Below are 24,689 nucleotides of genomic sequence, written 5' to 3' on the forward strand. Positions count from 1 at the left end.
CTTTTTTGTTAGTTGTTTATAGTCCACAAAACCGATTCTCGCCCACTTAGGTAGAAACAGATATTTCAGTAGATATGTTTCATGGACATAAACAGTATAAACAGTATACAGGGTGGCTCTCCGAATATAATGGTTTTGTCAAGGTATACTCTACATAATATACTGGCTAGCGACATGTTATCGCCAACTCCCCGTTATAGCGCGCACGTGTCGCATCTCATTTTACTTTTGCCAGATTTCATTAGAAGAGAGTAATATTTATAAAAAAAATATGAACATGCTGACGTTTGTGACGAAATATTAAAACAACAACCATATAATCAACTTGCTCAATCTCATTAGAATCAGATCGTAGTTCTCGCTGAGGACATCCCATTACGGGTCACGTCAGAGCGGCCTTTCGCGAACTTTGACCGACCACTGAAATGACTAACAAGAAATCGACATCATCCGTCCAAATGTTTATCCCACGGAAGCGGGAGACAGACGATAATTTTGACGGAATCAGTCGTACGGGCCCGTAACTGTCGTTCGAAATACCCCGTGTTTATGTTTTCGAGGTTGCATGATTAGGAAACACATTCCGACTGTCACTTTCATGATCTGGTAAGCGACGCTTTGATTGGTCCGATCAAAGGTCGTTCTGACTTGACCCGTAACGGAAAGTCCTCAGATCTCTGTTTAGCAATAGCGAGAACTTTTAATGAGATTATCACCTTGCTCAAATACAACTAGAAAAGACACGCGGTGTCACTTGAATAATTCACGCGTCAAGACAAATCAACAGCACGATGATGTACATTCAGTGCTGTCATAGCTTAGACCTGTGAAGATTCCGGGGTAGAATAGATCTTCAGCAACCCGGGCTTGTCGTACAAGGCGACTAACGGGATCGGATGGTCAGGCTCGCTGACTTGGTTGATGCATGTCATCGATCCCAATTGCGTGGATCGATGCTCATGATATTAATCACTTGATTGTCTGGTCCAGACTCTATTATTTACAAACCGCCGTCATATAGCTGGAATATTGCTGAGTGCGGAGTTAAACAACAAACCATACCAAAATACAACCTGTCTCTCATGTCTTCCGAAATCACAATTCTAAATCCTATTGAAGCTATTTTTCCACAAAATGCATAACCCTGTATAAATCTCCAGAACCATAGTGTTGTGAAAAGCATGTGTAAATCGAATAAGGGGAATATTGGTGTACGTCAATTTGTTGACGACAAATTGACAAAATCATGTCTTATTAATTGTAATGAATATAAGAATTGAATACGACACCGGAGAAAATAGAAAATTTAATTTCTATAACTAAAACGGTGTGATCACGTGGAGTTCCGACGATGGCGATAACTTGGATTTCTATTTCCACTGTTTTGATTCCCTATCGTCGCGTTATAACAGAAATCTACTGAAACGTTTTCCACGGACAGAAATACGCGCATTTGCTCATAGTTTCACACAAATCAAAGCCATTGCCACAGTTAACTTTGTACACGGAATCTTTCAAAATAACATCAACAAATGGCGATAACTGGTCGGTGATAAGTATATGTACTAGTAGTTAAATATGGTACTTCATGAGTAAACGGAGGAGTACGTGTTTTATTTGTTTGTTGTTTAACGCCGCACTCAGCAATATTCGAGCTTTTTGACGGCGGTCTGTAAATAATCGAATCTGGACCAGATAATCCAGTGATTGACATCATGAACATCAATCTACACAATTTGGATACGATGACATGAATCAACGAAGTCAGCAAGCCAGACCAGCCGATCCCGTTAGTCGCCTCTTACGAGAAGCATAGTCGCCTTTTACCGCAAGCATGGGTTGCTGAAGACCTACATGTATTCTACCCCGGTTCTTCACGGGTAGTACGTGTTTTGATTTTAGGTAAACAGTATTGGAAAAGTGAACTGCTGCGAATTTGTACGAAGGCTTGATATTTTTCCCATCTACATCTGCAAACAATTTAAAATTAAACATATGAACATAAATAAATTACCTTGAAAACCCTTTTGCATTGGGTTATTTTTGTGGCAGACAATTTCTGTTTTTTTTTCAACCGTTTGAAGTATAATTATTTTTGTTCAATCATGTATGGGGACAATTCATGATCATGTAAAATCCCAGAAACACCAAGAAAAATATCAACGTGGTCGATCTTGATGACGTAATTGTTCCCCTTACCTTGTCTTTAGTGTTGATGTGTTCGTACACGGATTCACCTCTGTTGTAGTTGGCCAACAGGCTTGGCCCGTACGTGGATGTGTTGACTGGCAGGGTGTGGTTCAAGGGCATACCACTGTTGAATCGCGTCGAAATCCCATGACCTGGAACATGTTTGAATAACCTGAGTTCTTTTGGATTTTTTTTAAGAATGGATATAACGGTATGTCAGGTGCGGTTGCAGGTCAATGTACATGTAAACACGCAAATCTTCCATATATATGTATGTCGTGAATTAACAAACGAGATAGGATAAGAACCCTTTCTGGCACACTTGAAATGTTTGATACTTATAAGTCATGTTCAAATGATTGAAATCCAGCCTTTAAACCTCTGGAAAAAAATAAACTGACGGTCAAAAAATGATTTTACGAGTTTGTTTTTTATGTAACTAAGAATTGAAAGACCTGGGATAAAAATGAATGTGCAACCCTACCATGTTTGAAATGCAAATTTGTGCCGAAAGAAATATTAATTTTCAGACATATGATGTCAAAGAAGACCATCGGCATCTGTTTATTCTGCAATTTGTTTTTCATTTTTAAAAGGGTTAATTAAAATTATATAAAAAAATAAAACCATTTAGAAGTATTATTTATGTGCCGACAAGGCACCATTACAGCCGTCTATAACCTTCAGCGCTATTACTGTAAGTGTTGACTTCCATTGCCTTTGGCTAAACACTTATCAGCGGCAATTATCTGTTGGCCTCATTCGTAAGTTTCCAACTTTTATTATGTTATTACTTTTGATGTCCTAACATGTACATATACATGTTCTACTGTCGGCTAGCCACAATGGCTAGACTGGACCCTAATGGAATGGTTCATGCCATAAAAGTCTAGCAACCGAACACTAATTAAGACGGGCCGACCCGGTCCCGTGGTACACGCATGGCACACGCGTGTGCAACGGGTTGCACACCCGCTGCACACCCGTTGCACACCCGTGTCCAACGGGTGCTCACCCCGTGTGCAACCCGTTGAGCACCCATGTCACATGCGTGTTACACGCGTTCTCAACGCGTGTTAGGGGAATGAACTTTTAGGCAGTAGTGTACACGCTTCAAAAAAGGAAACGCACAGGTAGCATGTAGTTCATTGAACTTGACTACACACAAATTCCGGTATATAAATTGGATATATGTTATTGGAAACTGTTGGTGGCCTGATATTCGATAAATAGTGCGTCAAAATGCAGCCATTGTCGATTTGCAGTGTCCTAAACGGCATTGTGGCACACTTGTTCAAAGATGTCCTTTAGGAAACCAGTAAAGCAAACTGCACCTACAAGTTATGGCATTCGTAACTCGTGGTGGTGGCTATAAGAAGGAAAGCATAAGCCAATAATTTGTCATTCAATTGTCAACATTCAATTGTCAACAAGTTCGAAGATGCCGAGCCCCAGCGCTGCCGATCGGAACATGGCCCATATGACGTATCCAAAGAGGGGAAACGCAGTCTTCTGTTGCACGCCACTTCAACGTCCACCACAGCACCATTTGCTGGCTTTGGGACCGATACACACAGTTAAACTCCAATGCAGACTGTCCGAGAACCGGCCGGCCAAGAGTTACCACCCCTGCACAGGATCGCTACATTCGACTTGTTCCACCTACGTCATCGCAATGCCACAGCTACGCGTACGGAGACTGCAGGACGCATTCCTGGTTTGAGGAGGATATCGGACCAGACTGTCAGGAACTTCGCGAGGCCGAAATCCGACCCAGAAGACCAGTATCGTCCCTGTTTTGCAACAGATCCATCGACAGCGACGCTTGCGTTGGTGCCATAACTTACAGCCTTCGAGAAACTGGAGACGAGTGTGGTTTAGCGATGAATCACGATTTCTACGGTAGTGTCATCATGGTGTGTGTGTGTGTGTGTGTGTGTGTGTGTGTGTGTGTGTGTGTTGTGGGGGGGGGGGGGGGGGGGGGGGGTAATGCTACACCAGGAGATCTGACTTGGTTGTGGTTCAGGGATATTTGACTGCAAATCAGTAAATCGCAACATGAATCAAATTCTTCAACTTCACCTTTTCCAATCACTGACCGCCAGAGGGAGCTGTTTCAACAGGACAACGCCCCATCGCACAAAGCTTGTGTCACTGTAGACTACCTTCATAATGCTAACATCAACGCCATGCTCTGGCCGTCGAGATCCAGATCGAGAGGAGGGGGTGGGGGGTGGAGAGAATGTATATGCTCTCTGCCTCATAGCATTCATTCACCCGATGAAGGAGTAAGCATATACTCCGATACGTTTGTTGTGTTTCCTCATAATAAAAAAGTTGAAATTCTCTTCCTTATGAACAAAGTCTAGTTCTCATTCATATGAACTCATAATTACTTCCACAATGATTTGTAAAGACTTTCCACATTCCTTACATATGCAATATTTCATGGGCGAAAGTGGCCCTTATCATATCCCGTCCAAGTAAAAGGTAGCGAGACGCTTATCTCGAAAGACAGGAACTTATTACAAAACGTACCAAACATGGCTGCAGGTTCCATGTCCGATCTTCTACCATTGATGACATCCCCATCCATCATTCCATGTTCTGATGCCCTGTAAATGAACTCAAGTGTTGGACGTATTTCCTCAGTTGGTTGGCTGGTTGGTTTATTGTTTAACGCTGCACTCAGCAATATTCCAGCTTGCGGTCTGTAAATAGTCGAGTCTGGACCAGACAAGCCAGTGATTAATGTCATGAGCATCGATCCACGTAATTAGGATCGATGACATGCATCAACCAAGTTAGCGAGCCTGACCATCCGATCCCGTTAGTCGCCTCTTACGACAAGCATAATCGCCTTTTACGGCAAGTATGGGTTGCTGATCGAAGACCTATTCTACCCCGGGTCTTCACGGGTCTATTTCCTCAATTCATGGATTTGAGTCTACTAATCTCTAGTACATTGAGTAGTTATTGTAGTGTTCAAAACATCAAGTGCTATTTCAATGAGTTTAGTTTAACGCCGGTGTTTGAACAGTTTTTCAGTTACATCACGCCCTGTCTTCTCAGCTTCGAAGGAAAGCCCAGATATATATATGTGTGTGCAGTTGTGTGTATGTTTATTGTTTGTTGTATAACGTTTAACGTTGTTGTAAAACAATAACCAAACCAAACCTAAACCAGACTAACCGACGATTGATATTAAGAGCAACGTCCACTTTAACGGGCAATCAATCAAATCGCTGAGCCTTTTCAACACGATTCATTCGGTTTGGGATCAGTTCTAACCCGAATCCAACGGGGTCTTAAAAACAACCAATCTAAGGATGACAAACCACTTTTTAAATCAGTCATCTGGATCCCAAAATCGAACCTATTTCAATCATATGACAAGTATATAAAAAACCAAAACAACTGGCCGCATATCTCCATTAAACTCCAGGGCGGTATGACATTAATGTGAATGAATATGATTTTACGCCGGTTTTATCAATATCCAGCAATATCACGGCGGGGACACCAAAAATGGACTTCACACATTGTACCATGTCAAGAATTGAACCGGGTCTTCGGCCTGACGAGCGAACGCTTTAACCACTAGGCTACCCGACCGCCCCGGGTTTAATGTAGTCTTTGTTTGAACAATACCGAGTGTATATATAAAGCATTGTTTGTATGGTCGGAACACTTACGTGGGATGATTGTGTTGCTTCTTCAGTTTCCTTCTTGCAAGGCACATACACACCACGGCGATAATTAGCAGCAGGAGTAGCCCTCCTCCTATTCCAGCCGAAATTGCGATGATGTCATTCTTGTTCATGGAAAGTTTTTCTGATTTGGTTTGACATCTATCTCCAGAGTAGGCGAAGGTTGTTGAATTATAGCAGCTATGAACATATCATCAACAAAAGCAAGATTTTATCGTTCAAAATGTCAGTTGATGTCAATGGATACAGGTGACAGCTGAATATATGCCCTACGTTCTGGTGTTCGTGTTTGATTCTTGTTGAACGCCGCACTCAGCAATATTCCAGCTATGTGACGGTGGTCTGTAAATAATCGAGTCTGGACCAGACAATCCATTGATTGACATCATGAGCATCGACCCATGCATTCGGGATTCAATCACATGCATCAACCAAGTCAGCGAGCCTGACCAACCGATCGCGTTCGTCGCCTCGTACGACAAGCATAGTAGCCTATTACGACAAACATGGGTTGCTGAAGACCTACTCTACCCCGGATCTTCACGGTTCTGAGCAATGCTGACACATTGTCTGCCAATGTTTGTTAGTGAGTGATAGTTAGTGCGTGAGTGTGTTGGGTATAACGCCGCTTTGAATAGTATTTTCGCTATATCACGAAGTGGTGTTCGCCTCAGACGGTTACCACTCTGCTGACAAACCAAGAAACATAATCAGGGCGAACCCGAAGTCTTTGATGTAAAGGACGACGTAACAGTCTTTGTTGTAAAAATTAAATATGAAATTATGCATGATAAAATGTTTCTAATAGATGGGCATTGTGCATCAGTATTCATTCAAGAATATTCACGCAATTTTTAAAATATATAGGCTAGTTACATGTCGTTAAGCCACCGCCTCAAGTTTGTTTGTTTGTTTGTTTGTTTGTTGTTTAATGCTGCACTCAGCAATATTCCAGCTATATGACGGCTGTCTGTAAACAACTGAATCTGGACCAGACAATCCAGTGATCGACATTAGTAAGTCAGTGATTGTCAGCTAGTATGTAATTAGAATTGTCTTCTAACTTCAATATACAGTAAACTACGGTTATAACGAACTCAAAGGGACTACTTATTTTAGTTCGTTATAACCGTAGTTCGTTATAAGCTTATATACAACATGACTACAGCAAATAGTCGGGACCAAAAAAGTAAGGTCGTTATATCCGTTAGTTCGTAATAAGCGTGTTCGTTATAACCGTAGTTTACTGTACAACAGAAACTAATTATCACAATGCCAACCTGACAAATACGTTTCAGAAAGACTGGGGAGACTGAACTTATTCCATGCAATGCAGCAAGTATGCTTCCGACCCTTTCATATATTTACCTGCATTTGGGTTGGTCATTCGAGTCAACAAAACAGCGACCATTACTGCAGTAGTCCACTGAACAGGGCGACTGACACCGAATTACTTGTTGATGCGAACCGTTGAAGCAACGAAAACCTCGATCACATATCCCTATAGCATTGCATTTGTTGTCCATGGTCTTCAAAGCTGAAAGTGATTGTAAACTATATAAAACTACACTTTTCAATACTAAACTACCACAAATCTATATGATATTCGACCTGACCTTTCTGTCTGAAACGCTGCAGATCACTGTCCAGGGTTGCGTCCCCTAGGCGGACCAGCATCCAGGGATCGTGGGTCCAAATCCCGCATTCGTATGAAAGCCTAATGGTACCTCTTTGGAAGCATATTTTTATTTATTTATTATTTTGATTATTTTATTTTATGTAATTTCGATTTTTTTTCTCTCGTTGGTTAACGTTTATTTTATAAATCGAACTTTCGAGTTTTTATAACAAATAGAAGAAATAAATCAAAGTAACGAGAAATAACTAAAACAAATAATCGAAATTACCAGAACATACTCGGACGTAACGAGAAAAATTCGAAATTTTTTGAGAAAATAATTGAAATATTGAGACAAAAATTGAAGTAACGAATTATTTTCGAAATGTCGATTTTTTTAATATAACATAATCGAAATTACGAGAGAGAAACAAATCCACAAAACGATAAAGAACTCGAAATTCTGAGAAAATAATGTTAATTACGAAAATATAAACGAAGTAACGAGAAAAAAACGTGAAATTTCGAAAAATCAATATTTGAAACAAAGAGAAATTTATATATATACTCTTCAAAAAAAGAAACTTGACACTGACTTTCAAAATGTAATATAATGCGATTGTTTCAAAATAGGACACAGAAACCATAATTGAAACACTGTTTGAAGATCAATGTACACAATGTTCAAAACATTAATCGTGTCACCTTGACAGACACACGTACACGATACAGTTAATGTCACAGGGGTACAGAAAATGTCAGTATCGGTTGTGCCCACCACGTGCATCAATCACCGCTTGACACCGACGACCCATAGATGCAATCAAGTTGGCAATAACACGCTGTTGGAAGTGCTGCCATTCATGCTGAAGTGCATCAAGAAGTGCCGGAAGTGTTTGGGGCGGTGGGTTCCTTCTGAAAGCGTCGATCCAACTCGTCCCACAGATGCTCAATCGGGGACAAATCTGGTGACAGGGCTGGCCAAGGTAATGTCTGGATGTTTTTGTGGTGTAAGAAGTCCTGACAAACACGTGCAATATGCGGTCGAGCGTTGTCCTGCTGGAACTGTTCGCCATGAACGTTGACGTGAGGAAGAACGTAAGGCTGTAGGATCAAGTTTCTGTAACGCACACCTGTCAATGCACCTGCCACATGCACGAGAGGCGTCCTACCACCGTGATGAATTCCGGCCAATACCATGACACTCCCGCCGCCAAATGGGACAACCTCCTGCACACAGTTGGTGGCGTAACGTTCACCACGACGTCTGTAGACACGTGCGCGCCCATCAGCACGTGTGAGTAGGAAACGGGACTCGTGAGTAAACAGCACATTTCGCCACCTTTCACGTGCCCATCTAACCCTCTGTTGGCACCAAAGCAGACGGTCCGCCAGATGACGTGGGGTCAATACATGACGTCGAACAGGTCTTCGTGCGAAAAGTCCAGCCTCCCTCAGGCTGTTGCGTACCGTGTGATCTGATATTCTGCGTACCCTAGGTAGCCTAAATGCAGGAACCTGTGCTGCATGTTTTTTACAGGCAGTTGCGTTTGGATGAAGCTGTAAAATTGATTCCCAAACGCTATGTTTATGTGCTTTGCATCATCTTTCTGTTTGACTTATTTGGTTCTCATTTAATGTAATTATTTTAGATATTTGCCAAAAAGTGGTTTTACATCTATGTCAAGTTTCTTTTTTTGAAGAGTATATATATATATATATTATGCTACCAAGTGGCACCATTAGGCTTTCGTACATTCGCCCTGATTATAATTCTTGGTTTCATAACACCGTTTCCATGCTTGATGTTAAAAGGCTGTGATCTGCATCACTGCGAGCTTTCCTTCTGAGCTGACACGCCTTGATATGACTCAAAACTGTTCAAAGAGGCATTAAACCAAACCAATCACTCCCTCTTTTACACATACATGCTCTTAGAATGCATTCTTAAATACCAGAATCACGTACACACAGAAACATGGAACATTTCTTGTTTAGTTTCTTGTTTATAAATAGTTTCATGTCGTTAGCCTGTTTTGATATCGGCGTATAGGGAGTATCGATTTATTACTTGTAAAGACAAATGCTCTTTTCTCGGCACACCAGAAACCTATGATTGTGGGTTCGAATCCCGGTTCGCCCCAATTATGTTTCTAGGTTTGTCAGCACCATAACCGTGCTCGTGGGTTTCACCGAAGTGGTAAACGTCTGAGACCTGCACGTTAAACTAACAAGCCGTGATATAACTGGAATACTGCTTAAAGCGGCGTAAGACCCAACTCACTCACTCACTCACTCACTCACTCACTTTTCCTCGTGTTTAACACTTGGAGTTCACGTAATTAAAATTATTATAATAACCTGCAGTAACGTTGTTCGAAATCAAGAACGGTTCCTTCAGGGCCTTGCCGTTGAACGTCATATTACCAATACTTCTGGAGACATTCTGTACTATGTAGTTCTTTATGACATCAGGACTTTCCGTTGCTCGCACGATGCACCGGTGATCGCAAACAATGCTTCCATTTCTGCAGAAGAGGATAGTGTCTTAGTTCTATGTACATTTTGGTTTGTATTCACCAGTATCTCGTGACATCAGTTAGGGTCTATATTCAAACAGTTTGGTGTGCTTTGATGACTTGCCACGATCCTGTCCTGATCTAGTTTGTTTGTTGTTAATACCGCATTCAGCAATATGACGACGGTCTGTGTATATAACAAATGTTATATATGGGATAACACTTTCTCTGTAAAGGACAGATTCGGGTGTTTTTCGGGCGTTGATTCCAGTCCGGGATTCGAAACCACACTCCCAGAGCGAGGAACCTAATGGCCAGCACACAAAGTCGGCGATCTAACCCACGGCGATCAACAAAATGAAAGTCCGACAACTGGTAGTCTAGATCAAGCACTTTGTGTACCCCTCTGACAAGTGTAAAGTGGCACGACTCTCATGGCCGAATGCCATGAACACAAAATGCCAGTTAGAAAGTGGTTAAATGTCACAAATGTTATATTTGAGACAACACTTCCTTTTTATAGTACAGAGCCTCTGTGGAAGCCTAGGTTATATCGCTGACTTTGTTTACGAGAATCTGTTCTTTACCTAGAAAGTGTCAACCACGCCACCGAACCTGACCACCCGATCCCGTCAGTCGCCTCTTACGACCATCTGATCTAGCTAATGGTTATGACCAGTGCAAGTTATAAAATGTGTGTTCATATAATATTTTTCCATATCAGTATCTGTATTCCTCACCCCCTGTAGACCGCATCCGTGGCCTAGTGGTGGAGCGTCCGTCCGGAGAGCGGAAGGCCCTGGGTTCGATCCCCGGCCGCGTCATACCAAAAGACGTTAAAATATGGTATTTGTTGTTACCCTGTCTGGCGCTCGGCAGTAAGGGGCTAAAACAAGGACTGGTCGGCTCGGAGTCAGTATACTGTGTCTGAGTGGGGTATTCATATTAAACTGCGACATGGTATCTCAGTGAGCTAGCACTATAAATCGGCATCAGTCCGGACTAGTACAAGCAGCCACACACACGTGCACGCACGTCGTTATATAAGTGCAATAATCTTGGACGCGACGTTAAACCCCATTTCACCTCACCTCACCTCACCTCACCTCACCTCACCTCACGCCCTGTACTGAATGTACTGTCAAACCGTAGTTGACGGTTGTAGATGTTTTTTGCTTTGGCAGTTTTTGTTAACTCCAAGCATAGATCAAATGCCAGAATATTTCCAAAACATCCATGATGTACTCACGATGTTGGGTTGAACATAGTACATTTCTCTTAATATACTTCAAATCTAACCCGGAAGTAATCACGACATAAAAAGTACAAATCAGAGCAGTACAAAACCGTATCAAACTATCATACAACAAATATTTGTAATAACTATCAATTTATACTTTACATCAATCCTCTCCTCCATCACTTACACTTCATTCCTCCACATGACATTATTTGGCGGGGAACATTTGATGCACTGCAGCAATGTCTTCTTGTTTTGCATTTAGAGGCAAACATCATGTTCTTACAATTGCGTCATGTTTGACCGTTGCTAAGGTCGGCGTCACAATCTCACATTAAACGAAGCGAGATGGAACCTCGCGAGCTGTACATTCGCAGTGTGTCCACTCTCCAACCTGATACATACCTGACTTATTCACTTACCTAAATTTGAATCCCACAATTTCCACAGATACGAAACCAGGAATATTCGCATACGCACTGGTTAACTGGAAGGGAAAATGGGGATAATAGGATAGGTAAATCATCAATACTTAGGTTTACCTTTCTCTTGAACACCTAGTGTCATCGCTGACTTTAAGTGTGATCCATTCAAATAATGTATCGCTACATTGCTTTTTAAGCCCAATTGAATCTGTTTCGGCAGATAATCGAGACTGGTTATTGTCTGGCGTTGACGGTTTTTATTTGTTGCTCTATTATCTACGAATACATACGGCAGATATGCGGTGTAGTCGTGACGCGAGTCTATTTCAAGTTGAGCAATGCGAAGCATCCATGGAAATGTATCTAGTCCGCGCATGAATTTTACGGCAAGCATGGTTTGCTGAAGACCTATTTTAACCCGGATCTTCACGTGGATATGGAGCTGTGATAACGACGTATGTGTTCACTAGCGATTGAGGAACGTGGCGTATACAAGCCCGTGAAGTATTGGCGATCGATAATTTTAAAAGCAAATCTTATAATATATCAAATCTAATCAAATCAGATTTCAGTTTTAATATATTTTGGATTTATAGAATCATGAGTGCTTCAGAGAAACACCGGATACCGCCATGTGTTTTCTACTAAACGCTTCCAATTTGATGACTCATCACAGTAGGTTATTTCAAGATGTCCCTTAAAGACTTACTACTATTCAAACTCGACTCCTCTCGGTCGCGATCAATTTGGGACGGGCGTTCATACAACGACCAGAAAAGTCACGTTCTCATAGGGACCGGACACCGACCGGATCTCAGCTTATTTCTTTTCCGAATAAATGGCGATACGTTCGCAGCAGTGTTAATTGTGAAATTACAATGTACTTGATCATTTTAAATTCAAGATGGGAATTAATGTTGTAATGCATCAGCACCGTTATTATCAAATATGTCTTGAATTGATGCAAATGTCCCTGAAGTATGATGAGCTTACCTTCGTGATGAACTCCTTGTTGTAGAGTCGGTACATACTGCTTGATTTGTCTTCCAAAGCGGGGTTAAAACCGTCCTTGACGCGTATGTTGAAGCGTAGTTGAAATACCGCAATATCTACAAGGCAAATGTGGAAAAATGGAAAATGTATAACGGTATTATCATACATATTTGACGACAAACTCAATAAAGATATACTGCATTTTAATACTGGATTTTAAACGGTTTGGCGAAGTACAACTAACCTCGTTTGTTATTCCAAACAAAATGAACATCAGTTTTTGTTAATATTGTGCTATGTGCCACCATTACATATACTATAGCAGAGAACAATGGAGAACAAAACGTGGTTTATTTCATGACATAACATTTTTCTATCATTTAGTGAGATTTGAATAAGTGCTCTCATCTTGCTGATGTCATATATTTAATAAAGTTTCGTTTCAGAGCGAAGTGTCTGGTAAGTTGTTCCCCATAGATGTAGCTGGGGTACGCAGATAAACGCAGTGGCCGAACGATCGCATCCAAAAGTGGGAGAGATATGACAAAATCGGTATTGGGAGAAAGGGTACAGATTATCGAAGTGAGAATTGTGAGAATAAGCTGGAAATACCAAATGTAACCCACCTGTTCGTAACATAGACAGTTTCGACTATTCCGAGGTCGGATTCTATCCAGGGAGTCATCATTATTAGAATCTGGGTACATATCTTTAAAGCTTGTACATCTTATCAGCATCCTTAAGAGGTTGTACATAATGATTATATCTCACGTAAGACATAAACGACTCGCGCAGCCCCTCGTGTGTGTTTATTGTACGATAAACAACGTCCACGAGTCTTTTATTTCTTAAAAAGCTGTCGGTTTCTGTAACCTACCTAAGCGAGGTTTCGATGTGTCTATTTCCTGTTTGACGGTTGATTTACCTGAAATGAAAAACAGTAACTTAACAACCTATTTCCTTTATAATCTAAGAAACCAGAAACCTACTGTCGGGGATACATGTCCCGATTCGTGATTATGTTTCTAGTATTTTTCTTGTGGGCTTCACCAAAGTAGTTTAGTTTAACACCAGCATCACTTTCTGTTTTGCTCCAACATCACACACATCTGAAGTCAATGTTGATGTACACTACGCTACGCCGATTTTACAGAAAAAAAATAAATTACAGACACATATAACATATCAGAAAAATACCGGCAAAATATATTTTATCATGACAGCAGTGTAGATATTATTTTACCTATTCAACGGCTGCAGGAAGCACGTGAACATTGATCAAGCGCTATCGACGAGTTAAACTTCGAGTATTTTACATGTCAGGCAAGATACTTGATATTCCATGTCTGTGTTCATTATATTTAAATTACTAGGTTTCAATTAGGAGAGAATGGTGTAGTCCCACTGTAGAGTGGATACCTCTTATTTTCATTTGGAACCGTGCACTTCTATTAATAAGAGCCGCCTCTGTGGTCTGGTGGTAGAGCGTCCGCCCGGAGAGCCCGTTTCGATCCCCGGCCGCGTCATACCAAAAGACGTTAAAAGATGGTACTTGTTGTTGCCCTGTCCGGCGCTCGGCATTAAGGGGGTAAAAAAAACAAGGACTGGTCGGCTCGGAGTCAGTACACTGTGTCTGAGTGGGGTATTCATGTTAAACTGCGACATGGTATCTCAGTGAGCTAGCACTATAAATCGGCATCAGTCAGGACTAGTACAAGCAGCCACACAAACACACACACGTATATGCACGTCGCTATATAAGTGCAATAATCTTGGACGCGACGTTAAACCCCATTTCACCTCACCTCACCTATCAGTAAGAGTTTATATATTAGCCTCACACGTCAATGTCTCTCTGATTACTTAGCTAAATAAATATTTAACAGGTCGGCGCTGTTGACATCAAATGCGAAAACGTAAGAACAGTTCTGACTAACCACTTTGACAGGTTTGACAAGTTCCCTGTAGAAACTAAAACATGTGTTGTGCAACCTCTGTCACGATCGCATCTTGAATATGTCACAACAGATTGCCGACTAGTCGTGCGAAGCGGCTTTCGGAACACACCCTCCACAGAGGGCAGCCTATAGTTGACCTATACGTTCATTCTGAATACGGGTTATATAAATAGCCACGCCCTTGAGATATCAATTGCAAATATATTATTCACAAATTAGTGTACACTTCTTGATCCGGTCTATATCGTTCTAAATAAATGTTGAATCATGCGAATTAACACATTTCCGGGTTAACGAATTAAAAGCTCTTTTAGAAATACGTTTTCAAATATACATGTCAATCATGGTGTTTGTGTACTATAACATTCGCTGAAAGTTTCAAACTTTGTATCCCTGTGGACATTCCGGTCAGAACCGGTTACCCTCAGCGTATGCTGGTTGTAAGCGGAGACTTAATCAGTGGGTTGTTAGGCCCGGTGACATCGTACACCGACGGTATGGATCGTTGCTCACAATATCAATCACAAGATTGTTTGGTTCCAACTCAATTTGTACAGACCACCTTCATAAACCTGGAATATTTTCTGGAGTGCGGAGTTAAACAGGAAACACACACACACACACACACACACACACACACACACACACACACACACACACACACACACACACACACACACCACACACACCACACAAGCACACACCTCTATCTGACACACACAAGGCCTGTAAAAAATAAGTCTAGGTTTAACTGCAGGTGTGACTTAAAGTGTGGTTCTTAAGGCACCTTCCCCTATACACGCCAGTGATTGGAAGAAGGTGAGGTTGAAGAATTTGATTCAGGTTGCGATTTGCTGATTTGCTGTCAAATATCCCTGAACCACAACCAAGTCAGATCTCCTGGTGTAGCATTACCCACCCCCCCCCCCCCCCCCCCCCACACACACACACACACCACACAAGCACACACCTCTATCTGACACACACAAGGCCTGTAAAAAATAAGTCTAGGTTTAAATGCAGGTGTGACTTAAAGTGTGGTTCTTAAGGCACCTTCCCCTATACACGCCAGTGATTGGAAGAAGGTGAGGTTGAAGAATTTGATTCAGGTTGCGATTTGCTGATTTGCTGTCAAATATCCCTGAACCACAACCAAGTCAGATCTCCTGGTGTAGCATTACCCCCCCCCCCCCCCCCCCCCCCCCCCCCCACACACACACACACACACCACACAAGCACACACCTCTATCTGACACACACAAGGCCTGTAAAAAATAAGTCTAGGTTTAACTGCAGGTGTGACTTAAAGTGTGGTTCTTAAGGCACCTTCCCCTATACACGCCATTTGTTACAGACTGCCTGCTTGGTCTAGTAGTAGAGCGGAAGGTCCTGGGTTCGATCCCGGGCCGCGTCATACCAAAAGACGTTAAAAGATGGTACCTGTTGTTACCCTGTCTGGCGCTCGGCCTTAATGGGCTAAAACAAGGACTTGTCAGTTTAGTGTGTCTGGGGGGGTTTCAAGTTAAACTGCGACATAGTATATCAGTGGGCTAGCACTATAAATCGGCAGCAGTTCGGAATAGTACAAGCAGCCACACACACACACACACACACACACACACACACACACACACACGTTCATGCACGTCGCTATATAAGTGCAATAATCTTGGACGCGACGTTAAACGCCATTTCACCTCACCTCACCATTTCACCTCACCTCACCATTTATGGCACACCTGACAAAACAGATTACGGTTGAATGAACCCTGATCCTCTGTGTAACGTACAAAAATTTACAAAGACATCATTGTCCATTATAAGTGATAGTGGTCACTCTTATGTTGGAGAAACATCCCAGTAGGAATTAAGAATGAGTGAGTGAGTGAATTAGTTTTAACGCCGCTTTTTACAGTATTCCAGTAAAATCACGGCGTGTCAGCTTAATGTGGGAGGAAAGCCCGAAGTGATGCAGGTATCAGACGTTTACCACTTCGATGAAAAACCCACGAACACAGTATGGCGCTGACAAACCTAGAAACATAATTGGGGCGAACCGGGATTCGAACCCACAATCACAGGTTTCTGGCGGGCCAAAGGGACGCAACTCTGCAAAACAAATCGCGGCCCCCTAAGAATTAAGAAACAAACAACCACAGTGCAGGAGAAAGACTTAACATCCGCCATCAGTGAAAATAAAAGCCCATCAAGACTACATCATCCATTGGGACAACATCAGCATACTTACCAGAAGTCATATATCATATCTGCTTTATCATATAATGGGTAGGTTTCTCGACAGGATAAAGCCAACGGATAAAAACGATATCCGTTGGGGTCATATGCGGATAGAGATGCAAATATCAAAGGTCAAGCAGGACTACTTTCACTGTTTATAAACAAACATGGCGTCGCCCTCGTCATTCGGCGATCGAGTCAGAATTAACCATCGGGAATCTGAATAAACTACAGGGATTATTGCTATCATTATCAAAAAAACAGTCTAACATACTGAAAATCAGTGTCTTACTGTGACGTAGCTAAGGCATTTTATAAGTTTTGGCAACTTTGGAAATATAAATTTCGAAACAATTTTGCGAGGGCACGAGGCCGAGCCAAGCGGGATCAGTAGCCATATCTGTGCTTGTAGACCTCTGCGTCTTGAAACCTTCTTCCAAAATTAAAATAGTTGAATTTGGACGAAATATGTTTGAATTGTTACCTTGTTTCGTTTTGTCGCTGTGTGTACATCTGACTACACTTCTTAACGTTATGACAGAACAGACCGACTGTCAACAACATCTGACTGTGGCCGTGACGTCTCATAGACTAGGTTTAGAGTAGTTTCCCTTTGACAAAGGGCAGTTACTCTAGCGAATAGAGTAAAATACAGAGTAAAATCTAGCGAAAAGAGTAATAAAGGCTCGCTAAATACAATGTTTATTCCTAATGCAGGATATTTACCATCCCCAAACACACTCGCGTGATAACCTCTATAGATCAGGTAACTCGTGGAAGCCTTCACATCAAAAGACACCAACCAGCCAGCCAGAGATCAATGTTATTACATCGGAATACTATGAGATCATGACTTATCAATCATAAAACTCATTCCCATTGTCCATTACAAAGCACATCTTAATCCTTCTCATCTTTAACGCCACCGTGGTCTAGTGGTAGAGCGTCCGCCTGGAGAGCGGAAGGTCCTGGGTTCGATCCCCGGCCGCGTCATACCCAAAAACGTTAAAAGATGGTACTTGTTGTTACCCTGTCTGGCGCTCGGCATTAAGGGGCTAAAACAAGGACTGGTCGGCTCGGAGTCAGTATACTCTGTCTGAGTGTGGTATTATGTTAAACTGCGGCACGGTATCTCAGTGAGCTAACGCAAGAATTTGGTCTAGTACAAGCAGCCACACACACACACACGTGCATGCACGTCGCTATAGAAATACAATAATCTTTGGCGAGACGTTAAACCCCATTTCACCTCACCTGTTGTGTAAACATCAATCTATCACCACTTCTACTTTAGCATCAATTATTCATATGTATGTCATCTCCTAACAAGACATTTCTGTACATCACATGCTTGGTAACTGTGTTAGTATCTACATCACAACGTCACATTCATTGTAATAAAGAAGTTGTATATCCATAGAACTATCTCCCTTGTTATCATACACAATGCACCGGTGACTTAAACTTGTCATCTTAAATATTAGAAAACCTTATTAGGAATGATTAAATCACATTCCTGGCCTCTCATAGTTGAACAGTGCTTGAAATAAATCCAAATGAAGTAACTTTCTTGTTCTACTATATTGACGTCGACTAATGTCGATATTCCAAAACAACCGTCCGCTACTAGTATCGGTGTAAAAGGTTTGTACAATTTAAGATGCCGGGGAATTTGTTGACTGGCATAAAATATAACAGGCAAATTGAAGGTCACAACAAGCCTTTGACTCGAACAGCTGTGCGTTGAGGAATCTGTTTGTTCTCATAATTGGAACTGTGTATGGACAACAAGGTGCTTTTTATGTAATTGTGAAAATGATCAACAAGCAATACAAAATTAAAGGAGAAAAATGTATCAGCTGTAATGATCATATTAGGGCAATGGACCCTAAGTCTGTTACTACATTGTGGATCGGATGGCTACATATTAGGTCACCATATTCACCGCTTGAGCTCTATTAGTCATTGCCGTGAGATTGCTTGACTATTGCTGACTGTGGTGTAAAATAACGTTAAAATGCAATCATCACACACTTCAATAAAAAAACTTCAAGAGACATAAACTCTTGTTAATTTTATGACATATGTATCTGAAAATTGGAAAAGCATACCGTATGTTAACGGAACATCTGCTGTTGGTCTGGAAGCAGGGACAGAAGTGGCCGTGGAAGAAGTCGCAGCAGGCGTGGTACATGTTGTCGTAGTCCTGAGTGTGGATGCTATCGGTCTTGCGGTAGAAGTAGGTGTAGTAGTTGGTGTTGTTGGTGATGTAGAAGTAGTGGGTATAGAAAATGTGGAAGTAGAAGTTGATGAGGTAGATGTGAAGTGGGTGGAAGTTGTGGGTGTAGAAGCGGTGGATGTAGGTGTAGAAGTCGTGGGTGTGGAAGTGGTCGGTGTAAAAGTTGCGGGCGTAGAAGTTATCGGCGTAGGAGCCTTGGATATAGTACTGGTTGGTTTGGAGGCTGTGGTTAGTGAAAGATTGTATCCTTTAGAAGAAGTTGTAGAAGTGGTGGGTGAAGAAGTCGTGGGTGTCGAAATGTTGGGAATATAAGTGGCGGGCGTAGAAGTTATCGGTATAGGAGAGGTGGGGACAGTACTGGTGGGTGTGGAAGTTGTTGGTGAAAGATTCATTCCTTTTGGCGTGGTTGTAGAAGTCGTGGGTGTGGAAGTGGTGGGTGAATACGTAATGGGCGTAGAAGTTCTCGGGGTAGGAGAGGTGTGTATAGTACTGGTGGGTGTGGAAGTTGTTGTGGTTGGTGAAAGATTGAATCCGTTAGGAGTGGGTGTGGAAGTGGCTGATGAAGAAATAGTGGGGCTAGAAATTGTTGGTAGCGACATGGTGGGTGTAGAACTCGTAGGTGTTGGAGAGGTGGGTGGAGAAGTGGTCGATGAAGAAATAGTGGGGCTAGAAATTGTTGGTAGCGACATGGTGGGTGTAGATGTCGTAGGTGTTGGAGAGGTGGGTGGAGAAGTGGTCGATGAAGAAATAGTGGGGCTAGAAATTGTTGGTAGCGACATGGTGGGTGTAGATCTCGTAGGTGTGGAAGTGGTGGGTGGAGAAGTGGTGGATAAAGAAATAGTGGGGCTAGAAATTGTTGGTAGCGACATGGTGGGTGTAGATGTCGTAGGTGTGGAAGTGGTGGGTGTAGAAGTGGTGGATGAAGAAATAGTGGGACTAGAAATTGTTGTTAGCGACATGGTGGGTGTAGATGTCGTAGGTGTGGAAGTGGTGGGTGTAGAAGTGGTGGATGAAGAAATAGTGGGGCTAGAAATTGCTGGTAGCGACATGGTGGGTGTAGATGTCGTAGGTGTGGAAGTGGTGGATGTAGAAGTGGTGGATGAAGAAATAGTTGTGCTGGAAATTGTTGGTAGTGACATGGAGGGTGTAGAAGTTGTGAGTGTGGAAATGGTAGGTGTAAAAGTAGTGGGCATAGAAGCTATCGGTGTAGGAGAGGTGGGTATAGTACTGGTGGGTGCGGAAGTTGTTGTGGTTGAAGAAAGATTCATTCTTTTTGGCGTGGTTGTAGAAGTCGTGGGTGTAGAAGTGGTGGGTGTAATCGTAATGGGCGTAGAAGTTATTGGGGTAGGAGAGGTGGGTATAGTACTGGTGGGTGTGGAAGTTGTTGTGGTTGGTGAAAGATTGTATCCTTTAGGAGTGGATGTATAAGTAGTGGGTGTAGAAATGATGGGACTAGAAATTGTTGGTAGCAACATGGTGGGTGTAGATGTCGTAAGTGTGGAAGTGGTGGGTGGAGAAGTGGTGGATAAAGAAATACTGGAGCTAGAAATTGTTGGTAGCAACATGGTGGGTGTAGATGTCGTAGGTGTGGAATTGTTGGGTGTAGAAGTGGTGGATGAAGAAATAATCGGGCTAGAAATTGTTGGTAGCGACATGGTGGGTGTATATGTCGTAGGTGTGGAAGTGGTTGGTGTAGCAGTGTTCGATGAAGAAATAGTGGGGCTAGAAATTGTTGGTGGCGACATGGTGGGTGTAGAAGTCATGGGCGTAGAAGTTATCGGGGTAGGAGAGCTGGGTATAGTATTGGTGGGTGTGGAAGTTGTTGTGGTTGGTGAAAGATTGTATCCTTTAGGAGTGGATGTATAAGTGGTGGGTGTAGAAATGATGGGTGTGGAAGTGTTGGGAATAGAAGAGGTGGGCGTAGAAGTTATCGGCGTATGAGAGGCGGGTATGGAGGTTGTATAAGTGATAGGTGTAAAAGTCGTTGGTGTGGAAGTGTTGGGAATAAAAGTGGTGGGCGTAGAATTTATCGGCGTAGTAAGGTTGGGTATAGCACTGGTTGGTATGGAAGTTGATGTGGTTGGTAAAAGATTGTATCCGTCAGGAGTGGGTGTGGAAGTGGTGGGTGTAGAAGTGGTGGATGAAGAAATAGTGGGGCTAGAAATTGTTGGGAGCGACATGGTGGGTGTTGATGTCGTAGGTGTGGAAGTGGTTGGTGGAGAAGTGGTTGATGAAGAAATAGTGGGGCTAGAAATTGTTGGTAGCAACATGGTGGGTGTAGATGTCGTAGATGTGGAAGTGGTGGGTGTAGAAGTGGTGGATGAAGAAATAGTGGGGCTAGAAATTGTTGGTAGCGACATGGTGGGTGTAGATGTCGTAGGTGTGGAATTGTTGGGTGTAGAAGTGGTGGATGAAGAAATAATCGGGCTAGAAATTGTTGGTGGCGACATGGTGGGTGTAGATGTCGTAGGTGTGGAAGTGGTTGGTGTAGCAGTGTTCGATGAAGAAATAGTGGGGCTAGAAATTGTTGGTGGCGACATGGTGGGTGTAGAAGTCATGGGCGTAGAAGTTATCGGGGTAGGAGAGCTGGGTATAGTATTGGTGGGTGTGGAAGTTGTTGTGGTTGGTGAAAGATTGTATCCTTTAGGAGTGGATGTATAAGTGGTGGGTGTAGAAATGATGGGTGTGGAAGTGTTGGGAATAGAAGAGGTGGGCGTAGAAGTTATCGGCGTATGAGAGGCGGGTATGGAGGTTGTATAAGTGATAGGTGTAAAAGTCGTTGGTGTAGAAGTGTTGGGAATAAAAGTGGTGGGCGTAGAATTTATCGGCGTAGTAAGGTTGGGTATAACACTGGTTGGTATGGAAGTTGATGTGGTTGGTAAAAGATTGTATCCGTCAGGAGTGGGTGTGGAAGTGGTGGGTGTAGAAGTGGTGGATGAAGAAATAGTGGGGCTAGAAATTGTTGGTAGCGACATGGTGGGTGTTGATGTCGTAGGTGTGGAAGTGGTGGGTGTAGAAGTGGTTGATGAAGAAATAGTGGGACTAGAAATTGTTGGTAGCGACATGGTGGGTGTAGATGTCGTAGGTGTGGAAGTGGTGGGTGGAGAAGTGGTGGATAAAGACATAGTGGAGCTAGAAATTGTTGGTAGCAACATGGTGGGTGTAGATGTCGTAGGTGTGGAAGTGGTGGGTGTAGAAGTGGTGGATGAAGAAATACTGGGGCTAAAAATTGTTGGTAGCGACATGGTGGATGTAGATCTCGTAGGGGTGGAAATGGTGGGAGTAGAAGTGGTGGATGAATAAATAGTGGGGCTAGAAATTGTTGGTAGCGACATGGTTGGTGTAGATGTCGTAGGGGTGGAAATGGTTGGTGTAGCAGTGTTCGATGAAGAAATAGTGGGGCTAGAAATTGTTGGCAGCGACCTGGCGGATGTAGAAGTGGTGGGTGTTGAAATGGTGGATGGAGAAATAGTGGGGCTAGAAATTGTTGGTAGCGACATGGTTGGTGTAGATGTCGTAGGGGTGGAAATGGTTGGTGTAGCAGTGTTCGATGAAGAAATAGTGGGGCTAGAAATTGTTGGCAGCGACCTGGCGGATGTAGAAGTGGTGGGTGTAGAAATGGTGGATGGAGAAATAGTGGGGCTAGAAATTGTTGGTAGCGACATGGTGGGTGTAGAAGTCATGAGTGTGGAAGTGGTGGGTGTAATTGTCATGGGCGTAGAAGTTCTCGGGGTAGGAGAGCTGGGTATAGTACTGGTGGGTGTGGAAATTGTTGTGGTTGGTGAAAGATTCATTCTTTTTGGCGTGGTTGTAGACGTCGTGGGTGTAGAAGACGCGGGTGTAGGAGTGGTGGGCGTAATCGTAATGAGCGTAGAAGTTATCGGGGTAGGAGAGGTGGGTATAGTACTGGTGGGTGTGGAAGTTGTTGCGGTTGGTGAAAGATTGTATCTTTTAGGAGTGGATGTATAAGCGGTGGGTGTAGAAGTGGTGGATGAAGAAATAGTGGGGCTAGAAGTTGTTGGTAGCGACATGGTGGGTGTAGATGTCGTAGGTGTGGAAGTGGTTGGTGTAGAAGTGGTCGATGAAGATATAGTGGGGCTAGAAATTGTTGGTAGCGACATGGTAGGTGTAGATGTTATAGGTGTGGAAGTGGTGGGTGGAGAAGTGGTGGATAAAGAAATAGTGGAGCTAGAAATTGTTGGTAGCAACATGGTGGGTGTAGATGTCGTAGGTGTGGAAGTGGTGGGTGTAGAAGTGGTGGATGAAGAAATAGTGGGGCTAGAAATTGTTGGTAGCGACATGGTGGATGTAGATCTCGTAGGGGTGGAAATGGTGGGAGTAGAAGTGGTGGATGAATAAATAGTGGGGCTAGAAATTGTTGGCAGCGACCTGGCGGATGTAGAAGTGGTGGGTGTTGAAATGGTGGATGGAGAAATAGTGGGGCTAGAAATTGTTGGTAGCGACATGGTTGGTGTAGATGTCGTAGGGGTGGAAATGGTTGGTGTAGCAGTGTTCGATGGAGAAATAGTGGGGCTAGAAATTGTTGGCAGCGACCTGGCGGATGTAGAAGTGGTGGGTGTAGAAATGGTGGATGGAGAAATAGTGGGGCTAGAAATTGTTGGTAGCGACATGGTGGGTGTAGAAGTCTTGAGTGTGGAAGTGGTGGGTGTAATTGTCATGGGCGTAGAAGTTCTCGGGGTAGGAGAGCTGGGTATAGTACTGGTGGGTGTGGAAATTGTTGTGGTTGGTGAAAGATTCATTCTTTTTGGCGTGGTTGTAGACGTCGTGGGTGTAGAAGACGCGGGTGTAGGAGTGGTGGGCGTAATCGTAATGAGCGTAGAAGTTATCGGGGTAGGAGAGGTGGGTATAGTACTGGTGGGTGTGGAAGTTGTTGCGGTTGGTGAAAGATTGTATCTTTTAGGAGTGGATGTATAAGCGGTGGGTGTAGAAGTGGTGGATGAAGAAATAGTGGGGCTAGAAGTTGTTGGTAGCGACATGGTGGGTGTAGATGTCGTAGGTGTGGAAGTGGTTGGTGTAGAAGTGGTCGATGAAGATATAGTGGGGCTAGAAATTGTTGGTAGCGACATGGTAGGTGTAGATGTTATAGGTGTGGAAGTGGTTGGTGTAGAAGTGGTGGATGAAGAAATAGTGGGGCTAGAAATTGTTGGTAGCGACATGGTGGGTGTAGAAGTCGTGAGTGTGGAAATGGTTGGTGTAAAAGTAATGGGCATAGAAGCTATCGGGGTAGGAGAGCTGGGTATAGTACTGGTGGGTGTGGGTATAGTACTGGTGGGTGTGGAAGTTGTTGTAGTTGGAGAAAGATTCATTCTTTTTGGCGTGGTTGTAGAAGTCGTGGGTGTAGAAGTGGTGGGTGTAATCGTAATGGGCGTAGAAGTTATTGGGGTAGGAGAGGTGGGTATAGTACTGGTGGGTGTGGAAGTTGTTGCGGTTGGTGGAAGATTGTATCCTTTAGGAGTGGATGTATAAGTAGTGGGTGTAGAAATGATGGGACTAGAAATTGTTGGTAGCAACATGGTGGGTGTAGATGTCGTAAGTCTG

General features: G+C 43.0%; 2 protein-coding genes across 2 annotated transcripts; both read right to left on the reverse strand.

The window, feature by feature from the left end:
- Window positions 1-5,881: 5,881 nt before the first annotated feature.
- LOC139447542 (uncharacterized) lies at window positions 5,882-24,307 on the reverse strand. Its single transcript, XM_071228946.1, has 10 exons — window positions 24,141-24,307; window positions 21,963-22,208; window positions 21,757-21,863; window positions 19,003-19,644; window positions 13,573-13,620; window positions 12,696-12,811; window positions 11,700-11,764; window positions 9,880-10,046; window positions 7,269-7,437; window positions 5,882-6,080 (listed from the first exon to the last, which is right to left on the reverse strand). The coding sequence occupies exons 1-10, from the start codon at window positions 24,305-24,307 to the stop codon at window positions 5,882-5,884; spliced, it is 1,926 nt and encodes a 641-aa protein (XP_071085047.1).
- LOC139447814 (uncharacterized) lies at window positions 19,665-20,785 on the reverse strand. The gene is made up of 2 exons (XM_071229300.1): window positions 19,908-20,785; window positions 19,665-19,686 (listed from the first exon to the last, which is right to left on the reverse strand). Exons 1-2 carry the CDS (start codon window positions 20,783-20,785, stop codon window positions 19,665-19,667), a joined length of 900 nt encoding a protein of 299 aa, XP_071085401.1.
- Window positions 24,308-24,689: the final 382 nt, after the last annotated feature.

Source organism: Haliotis cracherodii, unplaced genomic scaffold (assembly GCF_022045235.1).
Source record: "Haliotis cracherodii isolate W230 unplaced genomic scaffold, xgHalCrac1.p SCAF_7, whole genome shotgun sequence".
In the NCBI taxonomy this organism is placed as follows: Eukaryota; Metazoa; Mollusca; class Gastropoda; order Lepetellida; family Haliotidae; genus Haliotis; species Haliotis cracherodii.